The following is a 27,603-nucleotide window of genomic DNA, read 5'->3' as shown; positions in this document are numbered from 1 at the left end:
CCTCCCGCAGCCCCCGGCCCCTCCCCCATGGAGGAGGAGGAGGAGGGGGCGGCGGCCAGAGAGTGGGGCGCGACCCCCGCGGGGCCGGTGTGGACCGCCGTCTTCGACTACGAGGCGGTGGGCGACGAGGAGCTGACCCTGCGGAGAGGCGACCGCGTCCAGGTGCTTTCCCAGGACTGTGCGGTGTCCGGAGATGAGGGCTGGTGGACGGGGCAGCTGCCGAGCGGCCGTGTGGGCGTCTTCCCCAGCAACTACGTGGCCCCCGCCGCACCCGCCGCACCCACAGGCCTCCAGCTGCCCCAGGAGATCCCCTTCCACGAGCTGCAGCTGGAGGAGATCATCGGTGTGGGGGGCTTTGGCAAGGTCTATCGGGCCCTGTGGCGCGGCGAGGAAGTAGCGGTCAAGGCCGCCCGGCTGGACCCTGAGCGGGACCCGGCAGTGACAGCAGAGCAGGTGCGCCAGGAGGCCCGGCTCTTCGGAGCCCTTCAGCACCCCAACATCATTGCCCTGAGGGGCGCCTGCCTCAGCCCCCCAAACCTCTGCCTGGTGATGGAGTATGCTCGGGGAGGTGCATTGAGCAGGGTGCTGGCAGGTCGCCGGGTGCCTCCTCATGTGCTGGTCAACTGGGCCGTGCAGGTGGCTCGGGGCATGAACTATCTTCACAATGATGCCCCTGTGCCCATCATTCACCGGGACCTCAAGTCCATCAACAGTAAGTGGTATCCTCTCTTCCGCTGAACCTTGTGAGGCCAAGCCCAGGTGGTTGGAAACGGCAAGGGACACCAGATGGCACTGTGCATGGGGCAAGTAGGGGTGGCTATAAACTGTCAGGGCAGGGGAGGGGGCTTTGGCTCTACTAAGAAGAAAAAGGAGGCTCAGAAAGGTTGAAAAATAGACTGTCTTCCTGGCTGTAGTCGCAGTGGGTCAATGAGTGTGTATCCGTGAACTACGACAGGCCCCGTGTTCACTGCCACTTGCAGAGCCCTGTCCTCATGATACCTCCCACCTGACCATGGCATCAGAGTCGTCTACCAGGCAGAAATAAACAGAACCTAGCTTAGTTGGGGCCAGGGTTTCACAAGCCTGTCACTATTAACATTCGTGGTCTGTCATTGGTGGGAGGGTTGTCCTGTGCATTTTAGGTTGTTTAGTGGCGTCTGCGTCCCTGCTCCCAACTATCAAAACCAAAAATGTCTCCAAACACTGCCTAATGTCCCGCAGAGATGGGCATGGAGTGGGACAAGTCACTCACCTGAAAACCACTGTTGAAATGCTGCTGGTTCTCCAAGGCAAACTGGACTGATGAAAGGGTTGGGAAGTGTGGCTGATACAAAAGCTACCAGGCTGCCCTGCCAATCAACGGGTTCTACAAAACTGATTGGTTGGTTGAATCAGCAATGGGCCAAGTAGACAGGAAGGGTCCCTAGAAATGTATCTAGACCAAAAAGCATCTCAAGGCATCAGCAAACATTAATGGAGCCGCTAGTAAGTTAGGCCCACTCCAAGCACCAAGACATGATGGTTTCTTTCCCAGATAGTCCTCGTAGATGAGACATTACTTTCATCCATTCTGGGTCATTCTGGTGTGCTGTGAGCTAGGTTTATACAACTGGGGAAACTTCACCTCCCTAGCTCTCCCATCCTTGCTGAACCCCATTCCATCCCCATCATCTTTATTTTTTAAATCGATGGCCTCATGATTGCATTTGGTATTGACAAGGCCAGATCATGTGCAGGAGGGTTCCACAGCAAATGGGGCCAGTATGTTCCCCGCCCTCAAGTGGGTCATACTTAAGCCAGGAATGTGAGGATCCTCCCTTTGGCAATTGCTTTCTACCTGTTGGTTTATATTTTCATGTTTGTTTGAATCCACTCATCTTTTTGTAAGCTTGTTGCCATGTTACCAACTGCAACCTTAAGCCCCTAGAATTGCGGGCTGAGTGGTCCTCATCTCCTGTGCCTGGCATTCAGAGAGTACACATGGGTACAGTGACCGTGTGCCCATGACTCCCTGGCCCATGCCCAGTCGGTATGCTTGGATGTGTCAGTCAGTGCTGACCACAGTGATGCTGCATAGCAAACCACCCCAAGACTCCAGCGTGTAAATCAGCTGCTTGCTGCTCCTAGAGCTGCACAGGAGCAAAGTGGTTCAGCGGGCTTGGGTAGAAGGACTCTGCTCCCATGGTTTCCTGCCTCCTCTGGACCAGCGGGTACTGAAAGCATGGTATCATGGTGGCACAGCAGTTCTAGAGGCCAAGACTGGACCAGGGCCTTCCTGCAGGCTAGGCTTGGAACTGACCTGTCGTGTTCATTTCATTCTTTTGGTATTTTGAAACAAAGTCTTGCTATATAGTTCAGGTTGGCCTCCAACATATTATCCTCCTGCCTCAGGCTCCCAAGTTCTGGGATTATAGGCATGTGCCACCACACCCAACAGTGTCTGCCTTTTCCTTTAAAGGTGTGTGTGTGTGTGTGTGTGTGTGTGTGTGTGTGTGTGTGTGTGTGTTTTAAATTATGTGTATATGTGAGTTTATACACATGAGTGCAGGGGCCAGAAGAGGGTGTTGGATCCTCTGAAGCTAGGGTTCCAGGTAATTGTGTGGGTCCTCTACAGGATCAGTGCATGCTCTTAACCACTGAGCCATCTCTCCAGCCCCAACAGTTATTTTTAAATGTGTGTGTGTGTGTGTATGTGTGTGTGTGTGTGTGTGTGTGTGTGTGTGTATGAATATGTGTGTGTGTGTGAGTGCAGGTTTCTGTGGAATCCATCAGAACCTCTGGAGTTGAAGTTACAGGTGGTTGTAAGCTGTCTCGTGAGGGTGATGGGAATCCAATTCAGGTCCTCTGCAAAAACAGTACACACTATTTTTTTTTTTTTTTTTTTTTGGTCAGTCAGCTTGTTTATTAAACCAATCATAGTGACATATATTCTCACAGTGTACAGAAAGATTATTCCACAGCATATATGTTTATATAATATATATAATCAACAGATTGTAACCAGTTTTCAACAACCTGGAAAAACAAAGGGGTCTGGGAAAGACTTTTTTTAGCATCACGTGTGCAGAGATGTGTGTTCTGATCCAGGAGTGAGTCCACTTCTGACACACCATCTCACTCAGTTCCATGTGTAAAACCTGGTGACGAGCTCGAGGCACTTTGGGGTGCTGGGTGGGAATGACCGCCCTTTCGGAGCTGATAACCCTGCAGAGCTCCCCCTACTCTCTTAGCTGTCATGGCCCCAGTCCCAAGAGTCATGAAGGAGCCTCTTTAGGGGAGCCTGAGGGTAACAGGACCTGGTACTGTGCAGGGCTGGAAGAACCACCAAGAAAAACACAGGCAGTATTGCAGCCAGGTTCAAGGTTCTTGCGTCTGCCCCGCCCCATCATCTTTTCCTGTAGCCTCCGCTGAGGGCGAGGATGGCTTTGCTTGGTCCACAGCAGCACGCACGCACTCGGTGACTCAAGCAGAAATGGAGACGCTGCCTGCGTGCTGAGGCTGCTTCAGGGACTCAGGGAAGGCAGCCCAGCTCTAGGGACAGGCTAGAAGAGGACTTTTGCAGAAGAGAGCAGCGGGAAGGCCACGAGGGGGTGTGGGCTAGGGTCGCTTCTGCCAGTCTGCCGAGGAGCCAGACAGTGCAGGCAAGCGCTCTGTGTTCTGCGGACACTCTGGTCCCAGAGCAGCTGGAGCGCTGGAGGAGGATGCCAGCTTCCTGCTGGTGGATGCTCCAGCCTGAGGGGCTGAGGAGAGACCAGCTGGCCTGGGGGGCTGGGCATGAGGGCATCAGACTTAGAGAAGGACCCCAGCAAGCTGGAGCCAGGGGGTGATGCGGACAGTACACACTCCTAATGGCTGAGCCGTCTCTTCATCCCCTCTCTTTTTTTCGGCCACCTGAGGGTTAGAAGCAAGGAGGCACTTCTGGTGTCCGGAAGGAACTGGTGGCAGGAAGGGACTGTGCCGAGTGGACCTGTAAGCTATTGAAGGGGAAGAGGAAGGCAGAGGACTGGGACACCTACAGCCTGGCAGGTCTTGGTGACTCACCCTTCTTCCAACCCGCAGTCCTGATCCTGGAGGCCATTGAGAACCATAACCTCGCTGACACGGTGCTCAAGATCACAGACTTCGGCCTTGCCCGAGAGTGGCACAAGACGACCAAAATGAGTGCCGCGGGGACCTACGCCTGGATGGCCCCCGAGGTTATCCGCCTCTCCCTCTTCTCCAAAAGCAGCGATGTCTGGAGGTGCTGAGAGGCTGGCGGGTGTCCTCAGGGAGGCGGGAGGAGGAGCCGGTGGGAGGGACATCTGTGGGAGACCAGTGGCCAAGCAGTTTAGTGTTCCTGCGACTGAGGCAGGTCCTGAGGAAGGATTTGCACCTGAATAAAAATTTCAGAAGAAATAGATGTTAGCACTAAAGGGCTCCTTAAACATCATCTACCACAGCCATTGAATTGGGAAGGTGAGGACCCGGACGCAGCCATTCATTCTAGCTACACAGCTGTCTTGGGACACAACCATCAGCAAACAGAGAACCCTGCCTGGTAGCATAGGTCTAATATCCCATCTTCTCAGGAGGCTGAGGCAGGATAATTGCAAGTCCAATGCCCACCTGGACAACTTAGTGGGAGCTTGTCTCAAAATCAAAATAAAAAGAGGTTAGTGAATGTGGCTCAGTGGTAGAGCACAAGTTGGAATCCTCCAGTGAGGGGCTGGGGGTGTGGCTCAGTGGTAGAGCCCCTGCCTAGAATCCCCCAGTGAGGGGTTGGGGTGTGACTCAGTGGTAGAGCCCCTGCCTAGAATCCCCCAGTGAGGGGCTGGGGTGTGGCTCAGTGGTAGAGCATCTGCCTAGAATCCCCCAGTGAGGGGCTGGGGTGTGGCTCAGTGGTAGAGCCACTGCCTAGAATCCCCCAGTGAGGGGCTGGGGTGTGGCTCAGGGAGAGCCCCTGCCTAGAATCCCCCAGTGAGGGGCTGGGGTGTGGCTCAGTGGTAGAGCCTCTGCCTAGAATCCCCCAGTGAGGGGCTGGGATGTGGCTCAGGGAGAGCCCCTGCCTAGAGTCCCCCAGTGAGGGGCTGGGGGTGTGGCTCAGTGGTAGAGCCACTGCCTAGAATCCCCCAGTGAGGGGCTGGGGTGTGGCTCAGGGAGAGCCTACTTTGCATAGCTTGCTGAAGTGCCCTAAATGCAATCCTCAGTAACACAACCCTCAGGGTTAGTAACAAGACATTAAAAGAAAACTGTAAAATGGGGGCCTAAGAAGACAGTTCACTCAGTAAAATGTTTTTCATGCAAGCATGACAGCCCGAGTTTGACCCCCAGCACTCACTCACATGAAAGCTGGCCGTGTAGATATGCTGGTAACCCCAGCAGCACTGGGGAGACAGACAGGGGTCCCTGTGGCTTGCAGTCTAACCTGATCCATGAGCTGCAGATCTCAGTGAAAGACCCTATCTCGAAAAACAAAACCAGGACCCCAAGCACAGTGGCTCACGCCCTTAATCCCAGCACTTGGGAAGCAGAGGCAGGCTGATCTCTGAATTCGAGGCCAGCCTGGTCTACAGAGTGAGTTCCAGGACTATATATAGAGAGACTCTGTCTCAAAAACAAACAAACAAAAATAACAAAGCAAACAAAAAACCCAGGTGGGCAGCTCCTGAGAATGACAGCTAAGGTTTACCCCAGGCCTCCATGTGCACACACATGTGCATACAGGCCCATACAAGAACAGTCACAAACACAACACAAAACCTTTAAAGAATTGCTAGGTATAGTATTGCACACCTTTAATCTTAGCATCAGGCTACACAGGCAGGTAGATGGATCTATGTAAGTGTAAACCAGCCTCGTCTACATAGCCTGTTCCAGGCCAGATACATAGTGAGACCTTGTCTTTTGAAAAAAAAAAAAAAAGAAAAGAAAAGAGAATTGTGAAATAATTGTAAAGATGAGGAAAGTATTTGTGTGTGAAGATGTAGGGGTGGACATGGAGGCACCTCTGTGTCCCAGGACCACTGTGGTGAGCTGAGTTCTAAGGGACAAGGAGCCAGCTAGACAATCTGGGTACCACAAAGGAGATGCTAGGGTGAGAGTTCCAGAATATGGAACTGCAGCAGAGCAAGAAGGGGCTGAGGAAGGAACCTGTGGCTGAGGGGCACCCGGGGTGTGACTCTTAGGTGCAGTGTATGCCAGCCGTTGGGACAGTTACAAATACATGGTCTCGCTGGAGCCACACCCTGGTGTCTCCACTGACTGTCAGTTACCAGTTAGGTTGCAAGTTCTTCAAGGCACCAAGTGATGTGCTTGGGGCAGAGCCAAATCAGACAGGAGTCGCACTGGCTCTCTAGCACAGCCTCTGTTTGGTGCGGGTCTAGACACCTTTGTATGTGTTGCCGAACCTTTGGAAAGCCCGGGTGATATGGTGCCCCAGCCTCACAGGCACCTTCTGGCTGGGTTCCTGAGTTAGGTGGTAGTGTCACAGGTCAGGACACCAGGTGGCCATGTCTCCCAGCCATCAGAAAGCAGTAGCACTCCTCAGTCAGAGTAACAATCAAAACTTACCCCTAAAGGATTCCAGGGACATGGGGGTGGGGCCTCATGCTACCCCCTCTTGAAAACGAGAATGGTCGCTTGAGTTCCAGGCTTTATACCCACATTCCAACCAGAAAGAAGGAGGGGGACGGAGGTACCCCTTGCCATTAAGGATGGCAAGATGGGATCATGCCAGTGCCTCCTGCCTTGACGCTTTGTAAGGATGACTAAGCCTGCCTAGCACAGTGCCTGGTCTGGAATAAGTGCTTTATACATGGGAAATAATCGTAACTTGTGTTGACAGCTAAACCTGCAGGGACACAGGTAAGGGGTCAAGGAAGGCTTTCTGGCAGGGCGGAGGGAAACCTCAGTTGAGACATGAAGGACAAGTTAACACACACGAAGGGACAGGTGTTCTTGACCAAAGCGACAGCGTGTACAAAGGCCAAGGTTTGGAAGAGCCTGGCTGTTGAGAGGCAACACTGACAGGTCATCAGGTCGGCGCTCAGCGTCTGTGCTTCCGGTTCTTAAAGTTTGGGGTCTTCATGGCCGTCCAGGGAGCTCTAGGTCAGCCTTGGCTGTGCTGAGACCATGTTGCATTGGAGGTGGAGGAAGAAGAGGCGGAGTCTGCTGCTCTGCTGGGACGGATGCTGGGGCTGGGGCCAGCTCAGTGTCTGAGTGCTTGCCTAGTACGTCTGAGGTCCTAGAGTCAATCCTCAGTGGGTAAAGATGTTTGCTGCCGAGATTGACAACCTGAGTTCAATCCCTGGGACCTACATGGTAGGAGAGAACCAGCTCCTGCAAGTTGTCCTCTGACCTCCATGTGTGAGCCAACCCCCCCCCCCCCAATAAAGCAGTTTTCAAAGAGACAAGTAAGTGATGACTTCATTAGAAATGTGGCTCTGGGTGCCACTTTCAATCCCAGCACTCAGGAGGCAGGGGCAGGTGGATCTCTGAGTTCGAGGCCAGGCTGGTCGACATAGTGAGTTCCAGGCCAGCTAGGACTACAAGGACTCTGTCTCTTTAAAAAAAATAGATAGATAGACAGACAGACAGACACATAGACACATAGATGAGGTCAAATTAGGCTCTTGTGGCCTTACCCGCTGGGCTGGAAGTAGGGCAAGGGAGGGCTGGAGCAGCAGAGACAAGTGGGGTGGCCTGTGGCATCATCCTCCCTCTCCCCGCTTGCAGCTTCGGGGTGCTGCTCTGGGAGCTGCTGACCGGGGAGGTCCCCTACCGAGAAATCGACGCCTTGGCCGTGGCTTACGGTGTGGCTATGAACAAGCTGACGCTACCCATCCCCTCCACGTGCCCCGAGCCCTTTGCCCGCCTACTGGAGGGTGAGCCAGGGCCCCGTGGAGAGGGTAGGCTCAGCTTTGGGGACAGGGTCCCATGGGCCACACCTCTCCCCTTTATGCCATCCTTGTATTCCAGTGGGCTTAGGAATGGGGGAGAAGGCTCTGGAACACAGGGGGCCTATGGATGTCATCCCCATCATCGCTTCCATGGCTCCCAGACCCATGTGAGCACCTGAGGGCATCTGACACTGGTTCCTGTCTGACCCTGGATCCCTCCCCATTGTTCCCATGGCATGTTGACAGGAACTTAGCTAAGCCTTGAGTGTCAGTGCTGACTCTCACCCCATTTCCTTCCCCTCCCCCTCCCCTCCCCACCCCAGAATGCTGGGACCCAGACCCTCATGGGCGACCAGATTTTGGCAGCATCCTGAAGCAGCTGGAAGTCATTGAACAGTCAGCCCTGTTCCAGATGCCGCTGGAGTCCTTCCATTCGCTGCAGGAAGACTGGAAGCTGGAGATCCAGCACATGTTCGATGACCTTCGGACCAAGGAGAAGGTAAAGGCGGGAGACAAGGCTGGGGTGGAGCAGGCCTATCCCGGCTCTGAGGCCTTGAGCAGCTCAGAATCCCGGTTCCCTGAAAGCCCCACCCCTTCGGGGTCCATGCAGCGTGTTTGCATGCTAAGAAAAGACAGCTTCCTGTCGGTGGACTAATAGGAAAAAGGCCCCGTGTGCTGAAAGGCTTTCAGGTGATCCTGCATGCTGTCTGGGATTGGCTCTAAGTACGCTAGCAAAAACTGAGAGGGTCAAGAAGAGAAGAGGGACGAACTTGCGAGGTGTAGGTGACTGTTGACATGAGATGACATGAGACGGGAGTAGGGTGCTGTTGTCTGCTTTGGGGCCTATTTGAAGTTTTCCACTACTCTGCTTTTGTGGGTGCTTGTTTACCAAAGGACAGTTTACTTAAACTGGGGAGCTGAGAGCTGGAAAGGGGGTTAGGGTATAGCTCGGGTGCAGAGGGCTTGCCTAGTACACTCAAAACCCAGGGTTCCAGCACAGCGCAGCACGAAGCCGGCGTGGTGGTGCATGTTGCGCTCCACTAGGTAGTGAGGTGAGGACCAGCCTAGGTTACATGAAACCCTTGTCTCAAAAAACAAAGCAAGCAAGAAAGAAGAAAAAGCACCCCTTTTGGCGCTGACTCAGTCCCCTGCCCTGACTCTCACCTTAGCTAGTACAAAGCCTGGTGCCCACAAGACCCAACTGTCCTGGGACCAGGACGGCCCTCAGCAGCCAGGCCCCGCCCTCAGACCCGTCCCTCCCTCCAGGAGTTGCGCAGCCGGGAAGAGGAGCTCCTGCGAGCCGCGCAGGAGCAGCGTTTTCAGGAGGAGCAGCTGCGGCGACGGGAGCAGGAGCTGGCGGAGCGGGAGATGGACATCGTAGAACGCGAGCTGCACCTGCTCATGAGCCAACTGAGCCAGGAGAAGCCCAGGGTCCGCAAACGCAAGGGCAACTTCAAGCGCAGCCGCTTGCTCAAGCTGCGGGAAGGCAGCAGCCACATCAGCCTGCCCTCCGGTACCACCCGGTCCCCTGAGCGCCCCCCAGAACCTTCTGGGGGGCTATGTCTCCACAGAGGGTTGCTTGATTTGTTTGAACAATTATCTGAGCCAGGGCATCGTACATGCTAGGCAAGTTTGTTTTTCCACCGGGCTAAACCCTCAGCACCTTAAAGTGGTTTTCTTTCTTTCTTTTTTCTGTTGCAAATGTAACACATAGAGAATATGACCCAAAAAGCCGGGGCTGGGGGCTCACACTTGTCATCCCAGCATCTGTCCTGAGACTGAGGCAGGAGGACCACCACGAGCTCAAAGCCAGGCTGGGCCACCCTGCTTAAGGGTTGAGACTCTGTCTCAAAAAGAAAACAAAAGACTGATTCCCTACCTGACACCCATGTGACTGAAGTTAAAAATCACAGAGCCAGGCTGGACACAGCACCGGCCAGTGGAGATATAGCCCACGTGCATAACATTCTGGCAGCCACGTAACGTGAAAAGAAGCCAGGCATGGTGGAGGCAGGAGGATTAGGAGTTCAAGACCATCTTCCTGCATAACAAATTCGAAATCAGTTTAGGCTACATATGACCCTGTCTCAAATCACGACATAAAGAAACGATGGGACAGAACTGTTTTATTCAGCCCAATATATCTATATAAGCGATACCAAAACCCACAAGATGTTACTTTCTTGTTTTCACACTGAATCATTGAGATCCAATGTGTTTTATATTTATAGCACATCTTGGTCTGGGTGTTAAGTTTCCAGGTCAGGCATGATGGTGCCTGCCTATAATACCAGCACTGGGGACGCAGAGGCAGATGATTGATATGAGGACAGCTTGGGAAGTAGTGTTCAGGGCCAGTCTGAGCCACATAGCAAGTCCTTATCCAGAAACTAAACCAGTTCTGGGGTTTGGGCTCAGAGAGGGCCTGGGGGCGTGGTTCAGTGGTAGAGCACTTGCCTAACATCCTAACAGGTGCAAAGCCCTGAGTTACATCCCCAGCACCACTACCCTCCAAATTGATCTGGAGGCCTGGGCATGTAGTTCAATGGTTAGGTACTTGCCTAGCATGCAAAGCTCCTGGGCTTGCACATATTCCCCTGGCACTTGTAGCATGAATTCTAATTGGTCTTAATAATAAAATCCCAGAGTCAGATATCAGGGTGAAAGCTGAAAGATTAGAGAAGCAGAGCAGCCGGCCGCTAGAAAGACTTCTTACCTCTAGGAATCGAGACTGAAAGGGGCCAAGCTCCTGTCTCCACCCTGCCTTATCACTTCCTCTCTCCACCCAGCCATATCACTTTCTCTTTCCTCCTCCCAAGTGCTGGGATTAAGGGCGTGCACCTCCCAAGTACTGGGATCAAAGGCATGAGATCCCAAGTACTGGGATCAAAGGCATGAGATCCCAAGTGCTGGGATTAAAGGTGTGTGCCACCACTGCCTGGCCTCTATGGCTAACTAGTGGCTTAGCTCCGCACTCTGATCTCCAGGCAGGCTTTATTTGTTGGCGCACAAACAAAATATCACCACAGGCACTGCAAATATTCATCTATTTTTTATGTATAGTAAGATTTTATAAAAAGCAAGAAGTTGATGAAAGTAGACCCACCTGGCTAGTCTGTCCAACATGCTCCAGTGCCTCCGACAACCAAATGTGGTAGCTTCCTTAAACTTAGTCTCAAGTAAATATTAAACTTCACTCCCTCTGTTGCCCCAAGCACTCCCTGGTCATGTAGAACTTAACTGCTGCTGTGGTGGACTTCCAGGCCTGGATTCTTGGTCAGACACAGTTAGATTTTGAACCTCCCTAAGTGAAGAGCCTGAGAATCTCCATTTCCAAGAGAGTTCCAGCTGCTCTGGTGCTGATGGGTCTGGGACCTTCGAGGTCCAGTGCATTAGCAGTGATGGTGCCCCATGCCCTCTGCCGCCCTTCTCTCTACCTCTGCAGAGGGAGTTTCTCTTTGTGTACCGCGATACCGTTTACTTAGGAATGCCTCTTTATTCCTTCAGGATTTGAACATAAGATCACCGTCCAGGCCTCTCCCACCCTGGACAAGAGGAAAGGATCCGATGGGGCCAGCCCTCCTGCCAGCCCCAGCATCATCCCCCGGTTGAGGGCCATTCGCTGTGAGTATACACAAGGTCTGCACAGTGGCTCAGCAAGCCCTCTCAGTACATTGCTGGCATTCCTGGTTCTCTTGGGGCAACAGGTAACAAATATATCAATAACCAGTGTCATTTCTAGGGAGGGAGTGGAGGATAAGACATTGGTGCTGGGAGTATCCTGTACTTAGCACAGTACGAGGCCTTATAGTCTGTCCTCAGCACCAAAAATAGAGAGGTGGGGAGTGTATCAGGGTTCCCCATAGAGATCACATCAGTAGACTTTATGACCATATATTCTAGAGGGTTTGGCCAGAGTTATAGACCCTGGGGTAGACGACCGTTCTGCAAGCTGAAGGCACAGGAAGTGCAGCTCTACATCACACCCGTGTCCAAAGTCAAGAGGACTCAAGTCCCCAAGCAGGACCCCTCCGCCTCTTTGTTGTGTTTGGGCCTGGAGTAGCGTCCCCCCCCCCCCCCCCGCCCCGTCATGGAAGAAGGTGGATCCTCTGCCCTGTCCTTTCATGCTCATCTCTCCCAGAACCACTCTTGCACACCTAGAAACAGAAGTTTAGCAGCATTCTGGGCATCCTCAGGCCAGGAAAGTGGGTGTCACAGAGAGGCTGAGGCCACACATCTGGGGGCCTGAGGTGAGGTCTGACAGGGCCTGTAGTGGTTAAGAATGAGTATCCCCCCTCCCCGGGGGGTGGGGGGACGGTGCCCCTGGCAGGAGGGACAGCAAAGACCAGGCTAGGGACGAGAGTGGCGTGGATCCAGTCTAGAGGCCAGCTTGGTAGAGCAAGTAAGGGGAGAAATAGTCTATGGAAAGGGGGTGCAGGGCCAGAACATACAGCCCTGGAGACACAAAGAACCTGGTTTTTTACATTTTATTATTTTAAAAAAGATGTTTTTATTATTTTTTTTTCTTGTGGATGGGTGTTTTGCCACGTGCATGCAGTTCCTGCAGAAGCCAGAAGAGGGAGTGAGATTTCCCCCTGGAACTGGAGTTACAGATGGCCTTAAGCTGTCTTGTGGGTGCTGACACCCAAACCCGGGTCCTCTGAGAGGGCAGCAAGTGTTCCTAACCCCTGAGCTGTCTCTCCAGCCCTGATTTTTTTTTTAATATTTGGCAGTGCCCAAGGCCTCATGTGTATAAAGCATGTATTCCACAAATGAGCTTTGCCCTTGGTGCTGTGTGTGTGTATGAATTTGTGGGTGTATGAATTTGTGGGTGTATAGTTATGCCTATGTCCAGTTATGCATAGGCATAAGATGGGAAATGGGGGACTTACCTTCAAAGTTGACTTGAGGATAAATATTACCTAAAGCCAGTTCATGCTGGATCAGCCGTTCTGTTCTTCATGTACCCAGATACTTGGGGGCACACTTGAATGGGAACCATCCAGATTTGATTGTTGCCAGGGGTGGAGAAGTCTACGCCATTTAAAGATGGGAAGTACATGTAGCCTGGCATAGGTTGGGGGTCTGGGGGTCTGGGTTGCTAGGTGCATTGTTTGGGGGGGGTGCATAATACATGCAGGTGAAGGAGCAGGGCTGCGGGTGCATCAGTACGAGGGGGTGTGCAGAACCCAATCAGATGTGATCCCAAACTGCTAAACTTGTCCCTTCGGTTGCCTGCCTCAGGGTCTCATGTAGCCCAGGCTGGCCTGGAACTTACTGTATAGCTAAGGATGACCTTGAACTCTTGAACTCCTGGTCCTCCCTCCTTCACCTCCCTGGTTCTGAATTATAGGCACGTGCCACCATGCCCAGTTTATGTGGTGCTGGAGGGCAACCCCAGGGCTTCATGTGTAAGAGGCAAACACTCTACAAACTGCGCTTCATCCTCAGCCTTTTTTTTTTTGTTGTAAGACAGTCTCACCTTGTCTTCCAGCATAGTCTATAAGTTGTTGTTTTTATTACAGTTACTTCTTTATGTGTATGCAAGTGGGTGGGTGCACTTGTGCATGGCATGGATGTGAAGATCAGGGGACGACGTGGTGGGAATCAGGCCTCTTTCCATCAGAGAGCCACACGATAGGAGCTAGGAGAACCAGGTGAATTCAGGAGCATGGAGGAAGAGAACCACAGTCTGTAGAGCTCAGGGCCGTGCTAACCAGAATGAAGTGGAGGCCTGGGTAGGAGTGAGGACAGGGGTTCAGGAGTGGGGGGAAGCACTGAGAGGATCCAGTTGCCTGGTTGGGTTGGGGCCCTGACAGCAGTGGAGCATTGGGGAAGGCCTTACAGCAGGGGGGGGGGGGCTGTCAGAAAGGTCCCCTGGGCTGCCAGGGGCCTCTCCGAGGCTCATGTATCGCTTGTCTCCACCCAGTGACCCCCATGGACTGTGGCGGCAGCAGTGGCAGTGGAACATGGAGCCGAAGTGGGCCGCCAAAGAAAGAAGAACTGGTTGGGGGCAAGAAGAAGGGCAGGACATGGGGCCCCAGTTCCACTTTGCAGAAGGAGCGGGCTGGAGGAGAGGAGAGGTATGGATGTCCAGCAGCCCGCCTGCCCCTGTGGCTGCCGGACCTGTGCCCTGACCCCATCTCCCTGTGCCCTCTGCAGGCTCAAGGCCCTGGGGGAAGGAAGCAAGCAGTGGTCCTCAAGCGCCCCAAACCTGGGCAAATCCCCCAAGCACACCCCCATGGCCCCAGGCTTTGCGAGCCTCAATGAGATGGGTAAGAGAGTGTGGGTGCTCGGGGGAGTGGCGGGACATCACCCAGGCCTAGGTAAGACATGCCCCGAAGAGCAGCAGCAACTTCCCTGCTGGGGGTGGCGCTCGTTTTCAGAAGCAAGGCTTTGGGGAGAGAGATTTGAAGATGCCACTTAGTGGCATCTGGGGAGTGGGGGTCTGTTTTCGGAGGTCATTGGGGAAGTCCTTGGCACCAGTTCTGGGGGAAGGTGAGGAAAGGCGGGGTCAGCCGAGTGATGGACCTCTCCGGTTGCAGAAGAGTTTGCGGAGGCAGATGAAGGCAACAGCGTGCCCCCTTCCCCCTACTCCACCCCGTCCTACCTCAAGGTGCCTCTACCCGCCGAGCCCTCTCCTTGCGCGCAGGCGCCCTGGGAGCCGCCGGCTGCGACCCCCTCCCGGCCAGGACACGGAGCTCGTAGGCGCTGCGACCTGGCGCTGCTGGGCTGCGCCACGCTCCTGGGCGCCGTGGGCCTGGGCGCCAATGTGGCCGAGGCGCGTGCTGGGGACGGTGAGGAGCAGCGGCGCTGGCTGGACGGCCTCTTCTTCCCGCGTCCTGGCCGCTTCCCTCGGGGTCTAAGCCCGACCGGGCGCCCCGGGAGTCGCCACGAGGACACAGCCCCCGGCCTGGGCCTGGCGCCCTCGGCCACCCTGGTGTCACTGTCTTCTGTGTCCGATTGCAACTCTACGCGCTCCTTGTTGCGCTCCGACAGCGACGAGGCTGCGCCCGCCGTGCCCTCCCCGCCGCCCTCTCCCCCCGCGTCCTCACCCAGCACTAACCCCCTTGTGGACGTGGAGCTGGAGAGCTTCAAGAAGGACCCCCGCCAATCGCTCACGCCCACCCACGTCACGGCCGCGCACGCTGTGAGCCGGGGACACAGGCGGACACCATCGGACGGGGCGCTGAGGCAGCGAGAGCCCCTGGAGCTCACTCGGCACGGTGAGTGAGGACTGTACGAGCCACCCTTCACAGGCCACTGCCTGTGTCTCCTTTGGAGCATGGGGAAGGAGCGTCTGCGTCCTCCGCCCTCATTGCTGGGGGCGTTGTGGGGCTTGAGATGCCTGCGAAGGTAAATTGGAGGGGACAGTATAATGCCTACAAGGGCCGAGTAGGTGACTTGATGGCGACTGGAAGCATAGGTAGCTGTCAGCACTATCCTCTGTCCACTTGTCTCTACCAATATGACGACGGCAAGGTCAGGAATCACTGTGCCCTGCCAGTGCCGGGCTCTGCTGTACAGCTACTGTGGTCAGATTTGAATCTCTCTGCCCGGCAAGGTTTTGATCAGAGATGAAGGCACGAGCTGGTGGCACACACCGGTGAAGCCAGCACTCAGGTCATCCTGGTCTACATACTAGGTTTGAGACTAGCCTTGGCTACATGAGACCCTGTCCCAAAGCGGGGAAAACTGAGCTGGGGATGTAGCTCCTTTGGTAGAGTGATTGCCTAACATGCGGGGTTTGGTTCCCAGCACCACAGAAAGCTGGGTGTTTGCACACACCTGAAACCCCAGCACTGGGGGCGGAGGCAGAAAATTCAGGAGGAGTTTAAGGTCATTCTCTGCTACATAGAGTTCCAGGCTAGCCTGTTGCAAAAGCCCAAGAAGACCATCTTCCAGATGAATGAGCCGTTGGAGGCTGTGAGGACCTATTCAAGGTCCAAGTGCAGGGCTCCTAACGGCTATGGCCTTACTAGGAAACAGGCACGGCGAGATCTTCCGAGGTCGGGTGTCGGCTTAGAAATGGCCTTTACCCAACCCCTCATCCATGTGATCCTCTTTCCCTAGGTCCTCGAGACCCCCTTGATTTCCCTCGACTGCCCGACCCTCAGGCCTTGTTCCCCACCCGTCGCAGGCCCCTGGAGTTCCCTGGCCGTCCCACCACCCTCACCTTTGCCCCAAGACCCCGGCCAGCTGCCAGCCGCCCCCGTCTGGACCCCTGGAAACTGGTCTCCTTTGGCCGGACACTCAGCATCTCGCCTCCCAGCAGGCCAGACACTCCAGAGAGCCCTGGCCCCCCCAGTGTGCAGCCCACACTGCTGGACATGGACATGGAGGGCCAGAGCCAGGACAACACAGTGCCCCTGTGTGGGACCTATGGCTCTCACTGAGACCTGCCCGCCACCACCCGCCTGGGCAGCCATGAATGTAGCGCCCCAGGCCCCGCCACAGCCCACCATGCCCCAAGGTGGGGGAGGCCCTGGGCAGGATACTCACTCTATTTATTGGGGAAGGGGGGAGGGGAGGACACTTAATTTATTCCTTTGTACCCCAGGGGGTGGAGCTCTGAGCCCAACCTGCTGAGGGAGAGGGTGGGCAGGGATACTCAGGGACAGGACATTGTGGGGGATTTGGCACAAAAGGCAACATTAAAGGTAACCCCTGCCCCCTACCAAGCTTGGCTGTGTGTGCTTCCCCAGCCTGGGCCACAGTGGGACACCCTACACCCCACGATTCCTCCCCAGACCTCTGGGTTTCTGAGAAAGAGCCGGCATGGGGCCCCTGCCTCGTTCCCACAATAACACCACACAAGGAGACACCAGTGAGGGCGCTTTACCAGTAAGTAAACACATGAGCCAGGGGGAGTCGCCTGCTGAGGTCGGAGGGAACAAGGCAGAGGCTGCCCTTTGACCTCAGCCCATGACATCGCTGCGAGCTGGGCCTCCAGCCCCACTGTCGCTGTCTTGCCGCGGGAGGCTGCAGCGGTTCATCTTCAGCTGGGTCAGCTGGATGTAGCGGAGAACGTTGGTGTCTGCAGGGGAGGTACCGGAATGTGACCTGGGTGTCCTGGGACGGGGCAATGGCCTCCTGACCTCGCTCACAGTCAGTGCTCCACCCTCAGCACCTCAGCTGTATCCAGCCACTCAGAGACACTTCACACTTGCTGCCTCACGCGTGCAGCACCCTACCAGGAGAGGCTCCTGTCACACCTCCACGCACCCCCAGTGACAACTGTTCTCACCAAACCACTTCCGGGAAAGCTAATCTTGCCTCTTTGATCCCACAGCCCTGCATTCAGCACCTGCTGTGTTCCCTCCCTCCTCCTCCCCCTCCTCCTCCCCCTCCTCCTCCTCCTCCTCCTCGACGCGTGTCATGTCTACACATGGGTACCCTGAGTGATCTCCTCAAGGGCGGAGAACAAGAGGTCTGAGCAAGAGTGGAGGGCAGGAGGTGGCGGAGGAGCAGCTGACTGACCGGGAGGGAGTGAAGGAAGACGAGTGTGGGCCAGAAGTAGCCAAGGCAGTCATAGGTGAGCAGACGCTGAGATGGGGGTGTAGCTAGTCGGTGGAGCCTTTGCCTGGCGCTCAGGAGGCCCTGGGCTCAGTTCCCAGTACTGCAAACGTTAGAACTGGCTGGGTAAATGTCAGAGGACCAGCGTGAGGAGACCTTTGGTGAAGGTGATGGATGACGGATGGTGTGTGAAGAGTCTTGGGTGACTGGAGAGAGGCTGTCCAGAGCTGACCACAGCACTTCCCTGGGGCGGTTCTGTGCCCTGCTCCTCCTGCCTCGGGTTTCCTCTGCTCTAACCCCTTGCCCAGCCCCGCCCAGCCCAGCCCCGCCCCGCCCCGCCCCGCCCCCTGCCACTCACCTGTGGGCTCCCGGCTTCGGGCCTCCTGCAGGTAGCGCAGCGCACGCGCGTAGTCACCCAGGTGGTAGAAGGCAATGCCGGCGCGATAGGTGGCCTTGAAGTTGCCCTGCTGTTTCTCCAGCACCTTGAGACAGTACTCGCGCACACGCTCATAGTTCACCAGCTCCGACTGCAGGAGGCAAGCTGCGGGGGTGCGGAGACCCTGTACTCTCAGACACTGCCTGAACCCCCAGACTTATGTGACCCCAAGTAACCCGGCCGCTTCCCCTGGGCTGATTGCTCCGGCCACCAGGGGACGCCAATCTGAGAGCTCGCTAGCATAGACTCGATCTGCGCCGCCGCTAGAGGGCGCAGGGCAGACAAGTCTAAAGCAATTAGCTGGAGGTTTCCCAAACAATTGCAGAAATGAGGGACCAAGAACCAAATAGCCGTGCAGAGTAAGCCTTTCTAACCTTAGGGAGAATAAGTCAGGAGAGTGGGGCTCTGAAGACCAAGGCTAAAGCGCTTGCTTCCTCCATCCCAGAAGCCCTGTTCATCTACTCCCAACTCTTGTTCTCATTAAGTTCTGAAGTCTCCCCCGTCAGACCACAGCCCTGATTCCTTCAGCCTCCAGCCACCACCCTCAGGCCCTAAGGCCTCCTGATTGCCCCTTACCACCCACCCGTCTCTCACCCGTGTCCTCTGTGTCCCCCTTCGCTCCCCCGACGGCCCCGTACCGGTGAGGGAGTCGTAACATTCAACCTCTGTGTTCTCCACCAGGCGCCGCTGCTCCTCGCTGAGACGGGCTGGCCCCGGGCTGGCGGCGGGTCCGGGGGAGGGGGCGGGCAGGCCGCCAGGGCGGGCCCCCTGAGCTGCCTTCAGCTGCAGCAGTGCCCGGTGGTACTTGCCGATGGCTTCTCGGAACTTCTTCTCTCGGTAGCAACGCTGACCCTCCGCCTTGAACGCCACGGCGGCCCGCAGGCTGCTGTCGAGCGCCGCGGCCAGGCCCCCAGACGGCTCTGGGGCAGGACCCGGCCGAGCTGAGCCATGGCGAGGCGCTGAGCCCGGGCCCGGGGGAGAGAGGGCGGGAGGCGGGCGAGGTGGAGGCTCCGGGGCAGCGCTGAGCATCAGCACCGGGGACAGCGCGCCGCGCTGCATTGTGGGAAACTCCTTCGGCCGCCGCTGCAGCTACCGCATCGCCCCCCGCGGGGCCGGTCCCCACCCTTTCTCCGCCCCCGCATCTCTGGCTGCCATCTCCGGCTGCCCCCTATGGGTCTAGAGAAGCCCCTCCAGACTCCCCCTCTCTCATCCTCAAATCAGCCCGGGGTCGGGTTGTTCTGGCACCTCTCCCTTGTCCCCACAGTCCTAACCCTCCCCACCCGACTGCATGCTCTCCCCGAGATTTCTAGAAGAAAAGGCTGAGCAGGCAGACATCGGTTTCGTGGAAAGCTGGTTTTCAGCCCACCAGTCATTTGGCGTGTTGGCTAAGAACACAGGATAGGGAGTCAAGCTGCCCGGATTCAAATCCCTATTGGTTTTTCACTACTGTACGATTTGGACAGTCCTCTCAAATTACCTGTAGTTCTGTAGTGCGGAATAATAGTGCACACCTTGGAATCGAGTCTTTACTTATGTAACAAACAAACAGCCATTGCTCGGTTTCTGTTCTGGGGGCTGCGGGGCCATGATAAAACAGAAGCTGAGCGGGGTGGCACCTGCCTATATCACACTCGGACATCTGAAGCAGGAGGATGGAAAGTTTGAGGTTAACCTGACCTACAGAGAGAATTCCAGACCAGGCATGGGCTACAAAGAAAAGGGTGGAAGTGGTAAAGAGAAGGGAAGAAGAGGGAGGAGGAGGAAGAAGAGTTATTTAGTTTCTGTCCCCATCTCCTAGGTCCGCAGTTTAGTGGAGAGACAGACCAGTGACAGCCCAGAGTGAGTGATCCTGGGAAGCTCAGGAGAAGGGTCATGGCTAAGATGGAGACGCCCAGAGAAGACTTCTGCCCTGGGGTGAAGTGGTACTGGGGACTTCCTGGAGGACGGGCAACTCTGCAACCAGAGCAATCTGCCCCTTGCCTTCATTCACGTCCAGAAAAGCCAGCGAGAAGGTGACAGGTCCCCGCTGACAGCCCAGAACCACCAGCACGATCAGGACAGCCAAGGGAACGCGGCTGGGTGGCAGGGGCAGAGCATGCCTGTATCCCCAGCACTCGGGAGGCAGAGGCAGGCAGAACTCTGTGATTTCCGGGCCAGCCTGGTCTACAGAATGGGTTCCAGGCCAGCCAGAGCTCACAGTGAGGCCCTGACTGAAAAAAAGAAAGAAGAAAGGAAAGCAATCCTTTAGTTAGAGGCCAGCAACAAAGCTCAGAGCATGAAAGCACTAACCACAAAACCCAAGACCACTTGAGTTCTATCCCTGGAACCAACTCCTGAAAGTGGTCACCTGACTTCTCCCTACACGTTGTAGTACGTGTATGTGCACACACACACAAGTCAATTTAAAGTCCTTTCATTAGATTATTATATGGATTTCTTCTCCAGGATATGTATATGCAGCCACCACCCCCAACCCCACCACCCCAAATAAAACCAAAAACCAAAAAACAAGCCCACTATTTGCTGAGGGTGACCTTGTACTTCAGATCCTTCTGTCTCTACTTTTCCAGTGTTGGCATTACAGATACATATCCCCATGTCTGGAGTTTGTGCAGTGTTGGAGACTGAATCCAAGGCTTCGTGTGTGGCCGACCAACACTCTCCCAACTAGCCACATCCCAGCCCTCAAATAGGAAAGACTTTCACAAACTGATGGCCTGCATATGTGGTGTGTTGGGTTTCTACAATCAAAAATATCAAACTGGGGCACTCAAGAGACAAAGGCAGGTGGATTTCTGAGTTCAAGGCCAGCCTGGTCTACAGAGCGAGTTCCAGGACAGCTAGGGCTATACAGAGAAACCCCATCTTGGGGAGAAAAAATCGAATTAGGGGCTCAAGAGAAGGCTCCAGGCTCTGCGTTTGCAGAGAACTCGGGTTGTTCCCAGCCCCCACACAGTGGCTCACAGTCACATGTAACTTCAGTTCCAGGGGATCCAGTGCCCTCTTCCGGCCTCCAAGAGCACCTGTACTTACATGGTGCACACAAACTCACTCAGACACATACAAATAAATCTTTTTAAACATACTGAATTAAGCTGGGCATGGTGGTGCACACCTTTAATCCCAGCACTTGGGAGGCAGAGGCAGGCAGATCTCTGAGTTCTAGGCCAGCCTGGTCTACAGAGTGAGTTCCAGGACAGCAAGGGCTACACAGAGAAACCCTGTCTCAAAACAAAAACAAAACCCCCACCATATTGAATGAACCAAGATGATACATGCTTGTAATCCCAGTACCTGGGGGTCTAAGGCAAAAGAACTGGGAATCTGTGGGCAGCCTGCGCTACTTAGCAAGACCCTATATCACATATAGAAGATGCATAAATATATGGTATATGTGTACATACATGTGTATTAGTTGACAGCATATTGAGGTGTTCCTGGAATCCTAGATTTTCAGTCAGTTGAACAAAGTCTGTAAAGTCAGCAACCAGTCCGAGACAGTGTTCTTAGAAACAGGGCAAGCCCAGTTTACCCACCTTTCCCATCCTTGGCAGTGTCTTCCCACCTCTGAAAGGATACCAGTTTTTTTCAAGAGCAGCCCTGGGGAAGCCAGCTAGCGCCCCCTAGCGGAAGAGTTTAGAACTTGCCTCTTCCTTTCCGTAAAAGATTTGCTGAGATTGTCCAATCAGAGGACAAGAGGTCTCAGGATACAACCAATCAGAATCGAGTGCGGGGCTGAAATTCGACCAACGTGGATGGAGAGCTCTCTAAATAAACTCCTTTTATTGAATAAAAAAAACGAACAAGGCACTTTGGGGTTTTTGTTTTTGTAGGGCTGGGTTCTGGGAGGTGCGGGCTGAGGGCTGCAGAACAAGCGATTGGTGACCAGGCTAGTGCCTTGGCGCTGGGGCCGAACGTGCTCGAGAAAGACAGCCGCACCGTCGGGCGCCAGCAGGGGCTCCAGTTCCAGGGGGCTGCATGGAGAAAATCAAGAAAGTGAGGCAGGGAAGGGAGCTAGAAGTTTGAGCTAAGAAGACAGATTGACATAGGTTCCTGAAGCTGGAGGGATGGCTGGGGACAGACCTTACAAAACCGTGACACCTTATTCTTCTCTAAAGATGCGGCTAGAGGGGGGCAGAACCCAAAGGGGAGGTAAAGAGGAACTGAGCATGGACACTTACTCTGTCCAGTCCCTCCACCAGAGGGACACAGCTGGGAAAAAAGAGAGGGCTGCAGGGGGCTTCCAGCTTGTGCCATTAAAGCCACACCCCAGCCCCTCACTGGGGGATTCTAGGCAGGGGCTCTACCACTGAGCCACACCCCCTGCAAATCACTAGGGGATTCTAAGGAAGAGCACCATGAAGCTAGGTTGAGAATCACCAAGAATGCAAAAACACCCTCAGAGAAAGCCATATGGATCGCTAAAACTAGACAGACAAGACACCTCATTTTCACCCACTCAGAAAAATAAACAAGTGTTGCCTCTATAATTTTCTCTTATTCTCATAGAGATGACAAGGGCAGAAACTAGGGAGGTGGGATCTCCAAGGGCACAAGACATCTGCCAAGACATCACCTGCAAATCACTGGGCCAGGCCTGTAGCCCACCCCATGGAGCACGTGGTTAGCCAGGCTCAGAGCCACAGCTGCTGCATGACCTGGGTCCCGTCGGGCAGCCTCAGCCTCCAACAGGGTCAGCTCCAGGAAGTAAGTGGCCAAGAGAATCACCTAAGGGGAGGTGTGGGAGACACTATACAAGCTCTACACGCTCACCACGCCCACTGGCTGGGCCACGCCCCTACCCTTGAGCACCTGGAGCAACAGCAGCCTAAGGCAGAGCAGCGGGTCCACTTGGCACAAGCCGTGCTCCGCACTACCCGAGAGCAGGAGCCGACTCAGCAGACAGCGAGGTGGACTGTGGATTGAAGAGAATGGGGTTGGGGAAGCCTTGGACACCCTGCTCTGAAGTGTTTGAGATGGATGAGTGTGGTCCAATTTCCAGACTTGAGTTTACTGGTCTGTAAAATGGGACCTATTGACTTAAGTCGTGGGTAAAACCTGCTTCAGCGTTCAAATGACCTGGTTTAGCACGACTGATTACTGTGTGTATGGCTATCATTTAAATGCTTTGCCTATTTTTCCTGCCCCTCTTCTTCCTCCACCTCTTCTTTTCTCTTCCTCATCTCTTGCCATTATGTAGGCAAGGATGGCCTTGAACTCCCAATCTTCTTGCCTGAGATTACAGGTGTGCCCCCACCATGCCCCCAGGGGTATGGGCACTGGGTCAGCCATTAAGAGTGCTTTCTGCTCTTCCAGCGGACCTGAGCTAGCTTCCCAGCACCTGATACTCCAGGGCTAGGGGACCTGCCTCTCTCTTCAGGCTTCTGAAGACAGCCCTCACCTCATACACATACATTTTTAAAAAAGAATCTTTTTTTAAAAACAGACACGGACTCCCTTATCTCCATGGAAACCACCATCCTACCCCAATTCTCTGCACTTATTCTCTCCTAAGCACTTTTTAAAAAGGCAGTGGCTCAGCAGGCATGGTGGCGCACACCTTTGATCCCAGCACCTGGGAGGCACAAGCTTGATCTACAAAGTGAGTTCCAGGACAGCCAGGGCTGTGTAGAGAGGCCCTGTCTCAGATAGATAGATAGATAGATAGATAGATAGATAGATAGATAGATAGATAGATAGATAGATAGATAGATAGATAGATAGATAGATAGATAGATAGATAGATAGATAGATAGATGATAGATAGACAGACAGACAGGCAGACAACAGAGCTAGCTAGCTTAATCTACAAAGTAAGTTCCAGGACATCCAGGACTGTGTAGGGAAGTCCTGTCTCCAATCAATCAATAATAATAAATAATAACAATCAATAAATAAAAGATGGGTGGTGAGCACACCTTTAACCCCAACACTCAGCAGGCAGAGGCAAAGCATATCCCTATGAGTTCAAGGCCAACCTGGGCACAAAGTAAATTCCAAGCCAGGCAGAGCTATACAGTGAGATCCTGTCTCAAAATAAAACATAACAAAAACAAGCAAAAAAAAATGGTAAAGGTAATAAAGAACTCAATTTTTATTGTTGTTTTTCCAGGCAGAATTTTTCTGTGTTGCCCAAGGCTGTCCTGGAACTTGCTCTGTAGACCAGGCTAGCCTCAAACTCCCTCCTGGGTGCTGGGATTAAAGGTGTGCACCACCACTGCCTGGCTTTAAAAGGTTTTTATGAGCACCAATGAGTGCAGGTATTTACTGTGCACCATGTGTGGACCTGGTGCCTGTGGAGGTCAGAAGGCAGCACCCAATCTCCTGGAACTGGAATATAGACAGTCGTGAGCTTCTGTGTGAGTGCTGAGAATAAAACCCAGGTACTCTGGAGGAGCAGGCATCTCAACTGCTGAGCTATCACTCCAGCCCCAGAATATTTTTTGAAAATTTGTATGTGTGCCTGCATGTGTTTGTGTGTATACCAGTATGTATTTATGTGCCTATGTGCGTTAATGTGAATATCACATGTGAAGGTACCAGCAAAGGGCAGATGCAGGAATTGGATCCCCTAGAACCGTGACAGGCAGTTGTGAGCCGCCCGGTGTGGTTACAGGAAACCAAACCTGGGCCCTTTGTAAGAGCGGTAAATACTCAGCCAAGCCCTCCCCAGTCCCTAGAGTACTTTGGTTTGGTTTGTTTTGAGACAGGGTTTCTCTGTGTAGCCCTGGCTGTCCTGGAACTCGCTCTGTAGACCAGGCTGGATTCGAATTCAGAGACCTGCCTGCCTCTGTCTCCTGAGTGCTGGAATTAAAGACGTCCACCACCACTGCCCAGCTCCTAGAAGACTTTCTAAAGGCATGATAAAGATTTGATAAACGTCTGTGGAAAAGAACAATGTGTCAACAGTAGCTTTCCTACCTTGGTGGTAGGACCTCAAGTAAGAGAATCTTCTTGTCTCTGGACAAATGCTGAAACATGGAGAACTGAACTGGCCAAGCAAGCGCTGAACACGGTAGGACAGGGTGCAGTTTGTCTCGTTCTACAATGCTGGGAACTGAACCCAGAGCCTTGCCCATCCTGGACAAGTCCTCTACCCCAGAGCCACACCCCACCTACATGGAGTTTTTACTTCAGGATTTAGGGAAAGCTGCATGCTATCCAATCCCCATCTTCCCGTGATGAACAGCTGGAGTGGCACACATATCCCAACAAGCACAGGTCTGTTATGAGCTAAACTGGCTGACTACATCTGGAATAAACTAGTGGCCAGATACTCCCGTAGGGATTTCTTTTCTTTTTTCTTTCTTCTTTCTTTCTTCTTTTTCTTTCTTCTTTCTTTCTTCTTTCTTTCTTCTTTCTTTCTTTCTTTCTTTCTTTCTTTCTTTCTTTCTTTCTTTCTTTCTTTCTTTCTTTCTTTCTTTCTTTCTTTCTTTCTTTCTTTCTTTCTTTCTTTCTTTCTGTGTGTTTGGTAAAACAGGATTTTTTTGTGTAGTCCTGGCTGTCCTGGAACTCTCTGTAGACCAGGCTAGCCTGGAACTCACAGAGATCCACCTGCCTCTGCCTCTCAAGTGCTAGGACTAAAGGCATGTGCCCCCCCCCACACACATACACACTTTATTTTTGGACAGGAATCTCAATGAACCTGGAACTTGCTAGGTTAGCTGGAACGTCTGGCCGGCAAGCCCCAAAGATCCCGTCTCCATCTCCCTGGCACAGCGATTACATGCACAGACCACTACTGCACCTCCATTTTAAAAGACTTTTATTTACGTGTGTGTCCCTGTATAGTGTCCATGAAGGCCAGTTGGGAGCTGCACAGCTTCGTTCTGGAAACCCAATCCCTGTTTTCTGCAAGCGCCCTTAGGCACTGAGCCCCACTGGGGCTGACTTCATCTTCACGCTTGCATGGCAAGTGCTTTACTATCTGGGCCCCTGTGCTGTAGGTTATTTCAATCAGGTCCATGAGAGGCTCTCTTCTAATCTCATTTTTCCCACCCGTCCTGGAATCATGTTACCTTCACTCCAACCCCATTTCTGAGATCTGAGAAGTTTCATTACGTAGCCCAGGCTGGCCTTAACCGTCATCCCTCCTGCTTTAGCCCGCCACGCCCCTGTGCCCCTGTACTGGGATTACAGGCATGACCCACCACTCCTGGCCAGTACCACTTCTGACAGTTTCCCTTCAGATCTGAAACCATTTAAACATTAAAAATTTAAACAAATGGATCATCACTATACTTTCTGGAATGCTAACTAGCACATCCTAAAATCATAGGATGTAGACCATAAATACCAAAGTACAAACACATCAAGACAGATCCTTATTTTTATTTTTTTTATTATAGCACTGATGATAGCAGGAAGAAAAAAAAAAAAAAAGGAACCAGAAACCCAAGTTCTTGGCAATGGAGGCCCACACCCATGCACACCCATGCAGCCTTGGGAAGCAGCTAGAGTACAGGCTGTCGTGTCTCCGACCTCTGAGAACGCATCAATGTGGTTCCAAGTCTCAATTCCCCGAGGACCCAGAGGCTGAGGACATCTGCACTATTCTGAAGGTATGGAGGTGAAGGGACACACCCCAGGCATGGCCTCAGCTGGAGGAATGGGAGATTTGCAAAAGGTAGGGCAAACATTCATGTCCAAGTCCACAGTGATATTCCTGGGGACCCTGGGCTTGTGGGGGCTCACTTCTTTCTGATGCTTTCATAAACACACAAAATGGGCAGAAAACAAAACCTTGTGAAATGATTCAAGTGGGCACTGTAAAGGATGATTCAACCACTCCCATTTCTTAAACCCCTTTCCTTCAAATTGAGCAGCACAGGCACATGTCCGGATGTATGCTCACTACAGGGGACAGCTGTCGGGGCCCTCACATGGAGCTGCTGAAAGCCTGAGGTAGACAGGAATGTATCCCACTGGGAGATGAGTCACACAATGTGACAGAAAAAACTGTTCCATCTGGAACTGAGGGTATGGGGCAGGGAATAAAAGGCATTTTTTTTTCCTGTGCTAGAGAGGGAACCTAGAGTCTACACTGAGCTGTAACACCCCAGCCAAGGCTTCACCTACCCATACTTAAGATGGTCCCACAGCCACTACATGTCTGCTCTGACGTTGGGACAATGTGTTAACTGGCCTCGGCTTTCCCACAGCCCTTTCAAGCCCAGATTTCCATGCCTGCCATGCCCCTGCTTCTAGTAAAATCTGGGTAAATTCATCTACACCAGACCCTCTGTGCAGCCTGCTCCCTGCACATGGGAAAGTGAGAAGCACCCCACTGAGCCCCAGACGGGGATCTTCATAAACGGGTGCTCAGTGGGGGGAGCCTGTGCAGCTGTTATCAAATGCTCGGGTCCCCGCTGGAGATGACCACAGTGTTGTTAAGACATAGATTTTATGATGGCATTTGGGGATGTTAAGGCTTCCTGGTTTCACACAGAAAAGTGTTGTTCTAGGGCTCAGAGGCCCCTTCTACACTACACACAGGCTTCCTGTTTGGAGCCACCTAGACACCAGCTGCCCCAAATCCGGCAGCTCCTAAGGGCCTGAACCCATCCCTTCCCGACCCAAACCACCCAGCCCCCTTTCCCCTCTCAATAGAGCCTCTCCCCTGCAGCCTGGACCCACCCCCCACTTCCCTACCTCCATCTCCACAGCTCCATGGGCCTCAGAACCGGGCAGGGCAGATGACGGGTGGTACCAGGTACACTGGTACTCCAGTACCGGAGTAGGGGGTGGCGGTTGCCTAAGAACTGTGGACCGGGC

The 27,603-nt window shown here is 53.6% G+C and overlaps 2 protein-coding genes across 4 annotated transcripts; one reads left to right on the top strand and one right to left on the bottom strand.

The window, feature by feature from the left end:
• Positions 1–27: 27 nt before the first annotated feature.
• Map3k10 (mitogen-activated protein kinase kinase kinase 10) lies at positions 28–16,554 on the top strand. Of its 3 annotated transcripts, XR_013052309.1 has the most exons (11): positions 28–712; positions 4,060–4,240; positions 7,714–7,862; positions 8,201–8,376; positions 9,144–9,390; positions 11,385–11,501; positions 13,403–13,534; positions 13,807–13,960; positions 14,040–14,152; positions 14,423–15,103; positions 15,951–16,554. XR_013052309.1 is itself a non-coding variant. In XM_006995814.4 (10 exons), the coding sequence occupies exons 1-10, from the start codon at positions 28–30 to the stop codon at positions 16,271–16,273; spliced, it is 2,826 nt and encodes a 941-aa protein (XP_006995876.1). In that variant the 3' UTR covers positions 16,274–16,554. The 3 variants fall into 3 exon arrangements, 2 of the variants coding, with proteins under 2 accessions (XP_006995876.1, XP_042129271.1); XM_006995814.4 differs by lacking the exon at positions 13,403–13,534; XM_042273337.2 differs by lacking the exon at positions 13,403–13,534 and having other exon boundaries at positions 11,385–11,516.
• A 111-nt stretch (positions 16,555–16,665) lies between these two features.
• Ttc9b (tetratricopeptide repeat domain 9B) lies at positions 16,666–19,024 on the bottom strand. The gene is made up of 3 exons (XM_006995815.4): positions 18,468–19,024; positions 17,752–17,934; positions 16,666–16,914 (listed from the first exon to the last, which is right to left on the bottom strand). The coding sequence occupies exons 1-3, from the start codon at positions 18,886–18,888 to the stop codon at positions 16,796–16,798; spliced, it is 723 nt and encodes a 240-aa protein (XP_006995877.1). The 5' UTR covers positions 18,889–19,024; the 3' UTR covers positions 16,666–16,795.
• Positions 19,025–27,603: the final 8,579 nt, after the last annotated feature.

Source organism: Peromyscus maniculatus, chromosome 1 (assembly GCF_049852395.1).
Source record: "Peromyscus maniculatus bairdii isolate BWxNUB_F1_BW_parent chromosome 1, HU_Pman_BW_mat_3.1, whole genome shotgun sequence".
Classification (NCBI taxonomy): domain Eukaryota; kingdom Metazoa; phylum Chordata; class Mammalia; order Rodentia; family Cricetidae; genus Peromyscus; species Peromyscus maniculatus.
The sequence above is the reverse complement of the archived record's forward strand: the minus strand, read 5'-3'. Positions and strand labels throughout refer to the sequence as shown.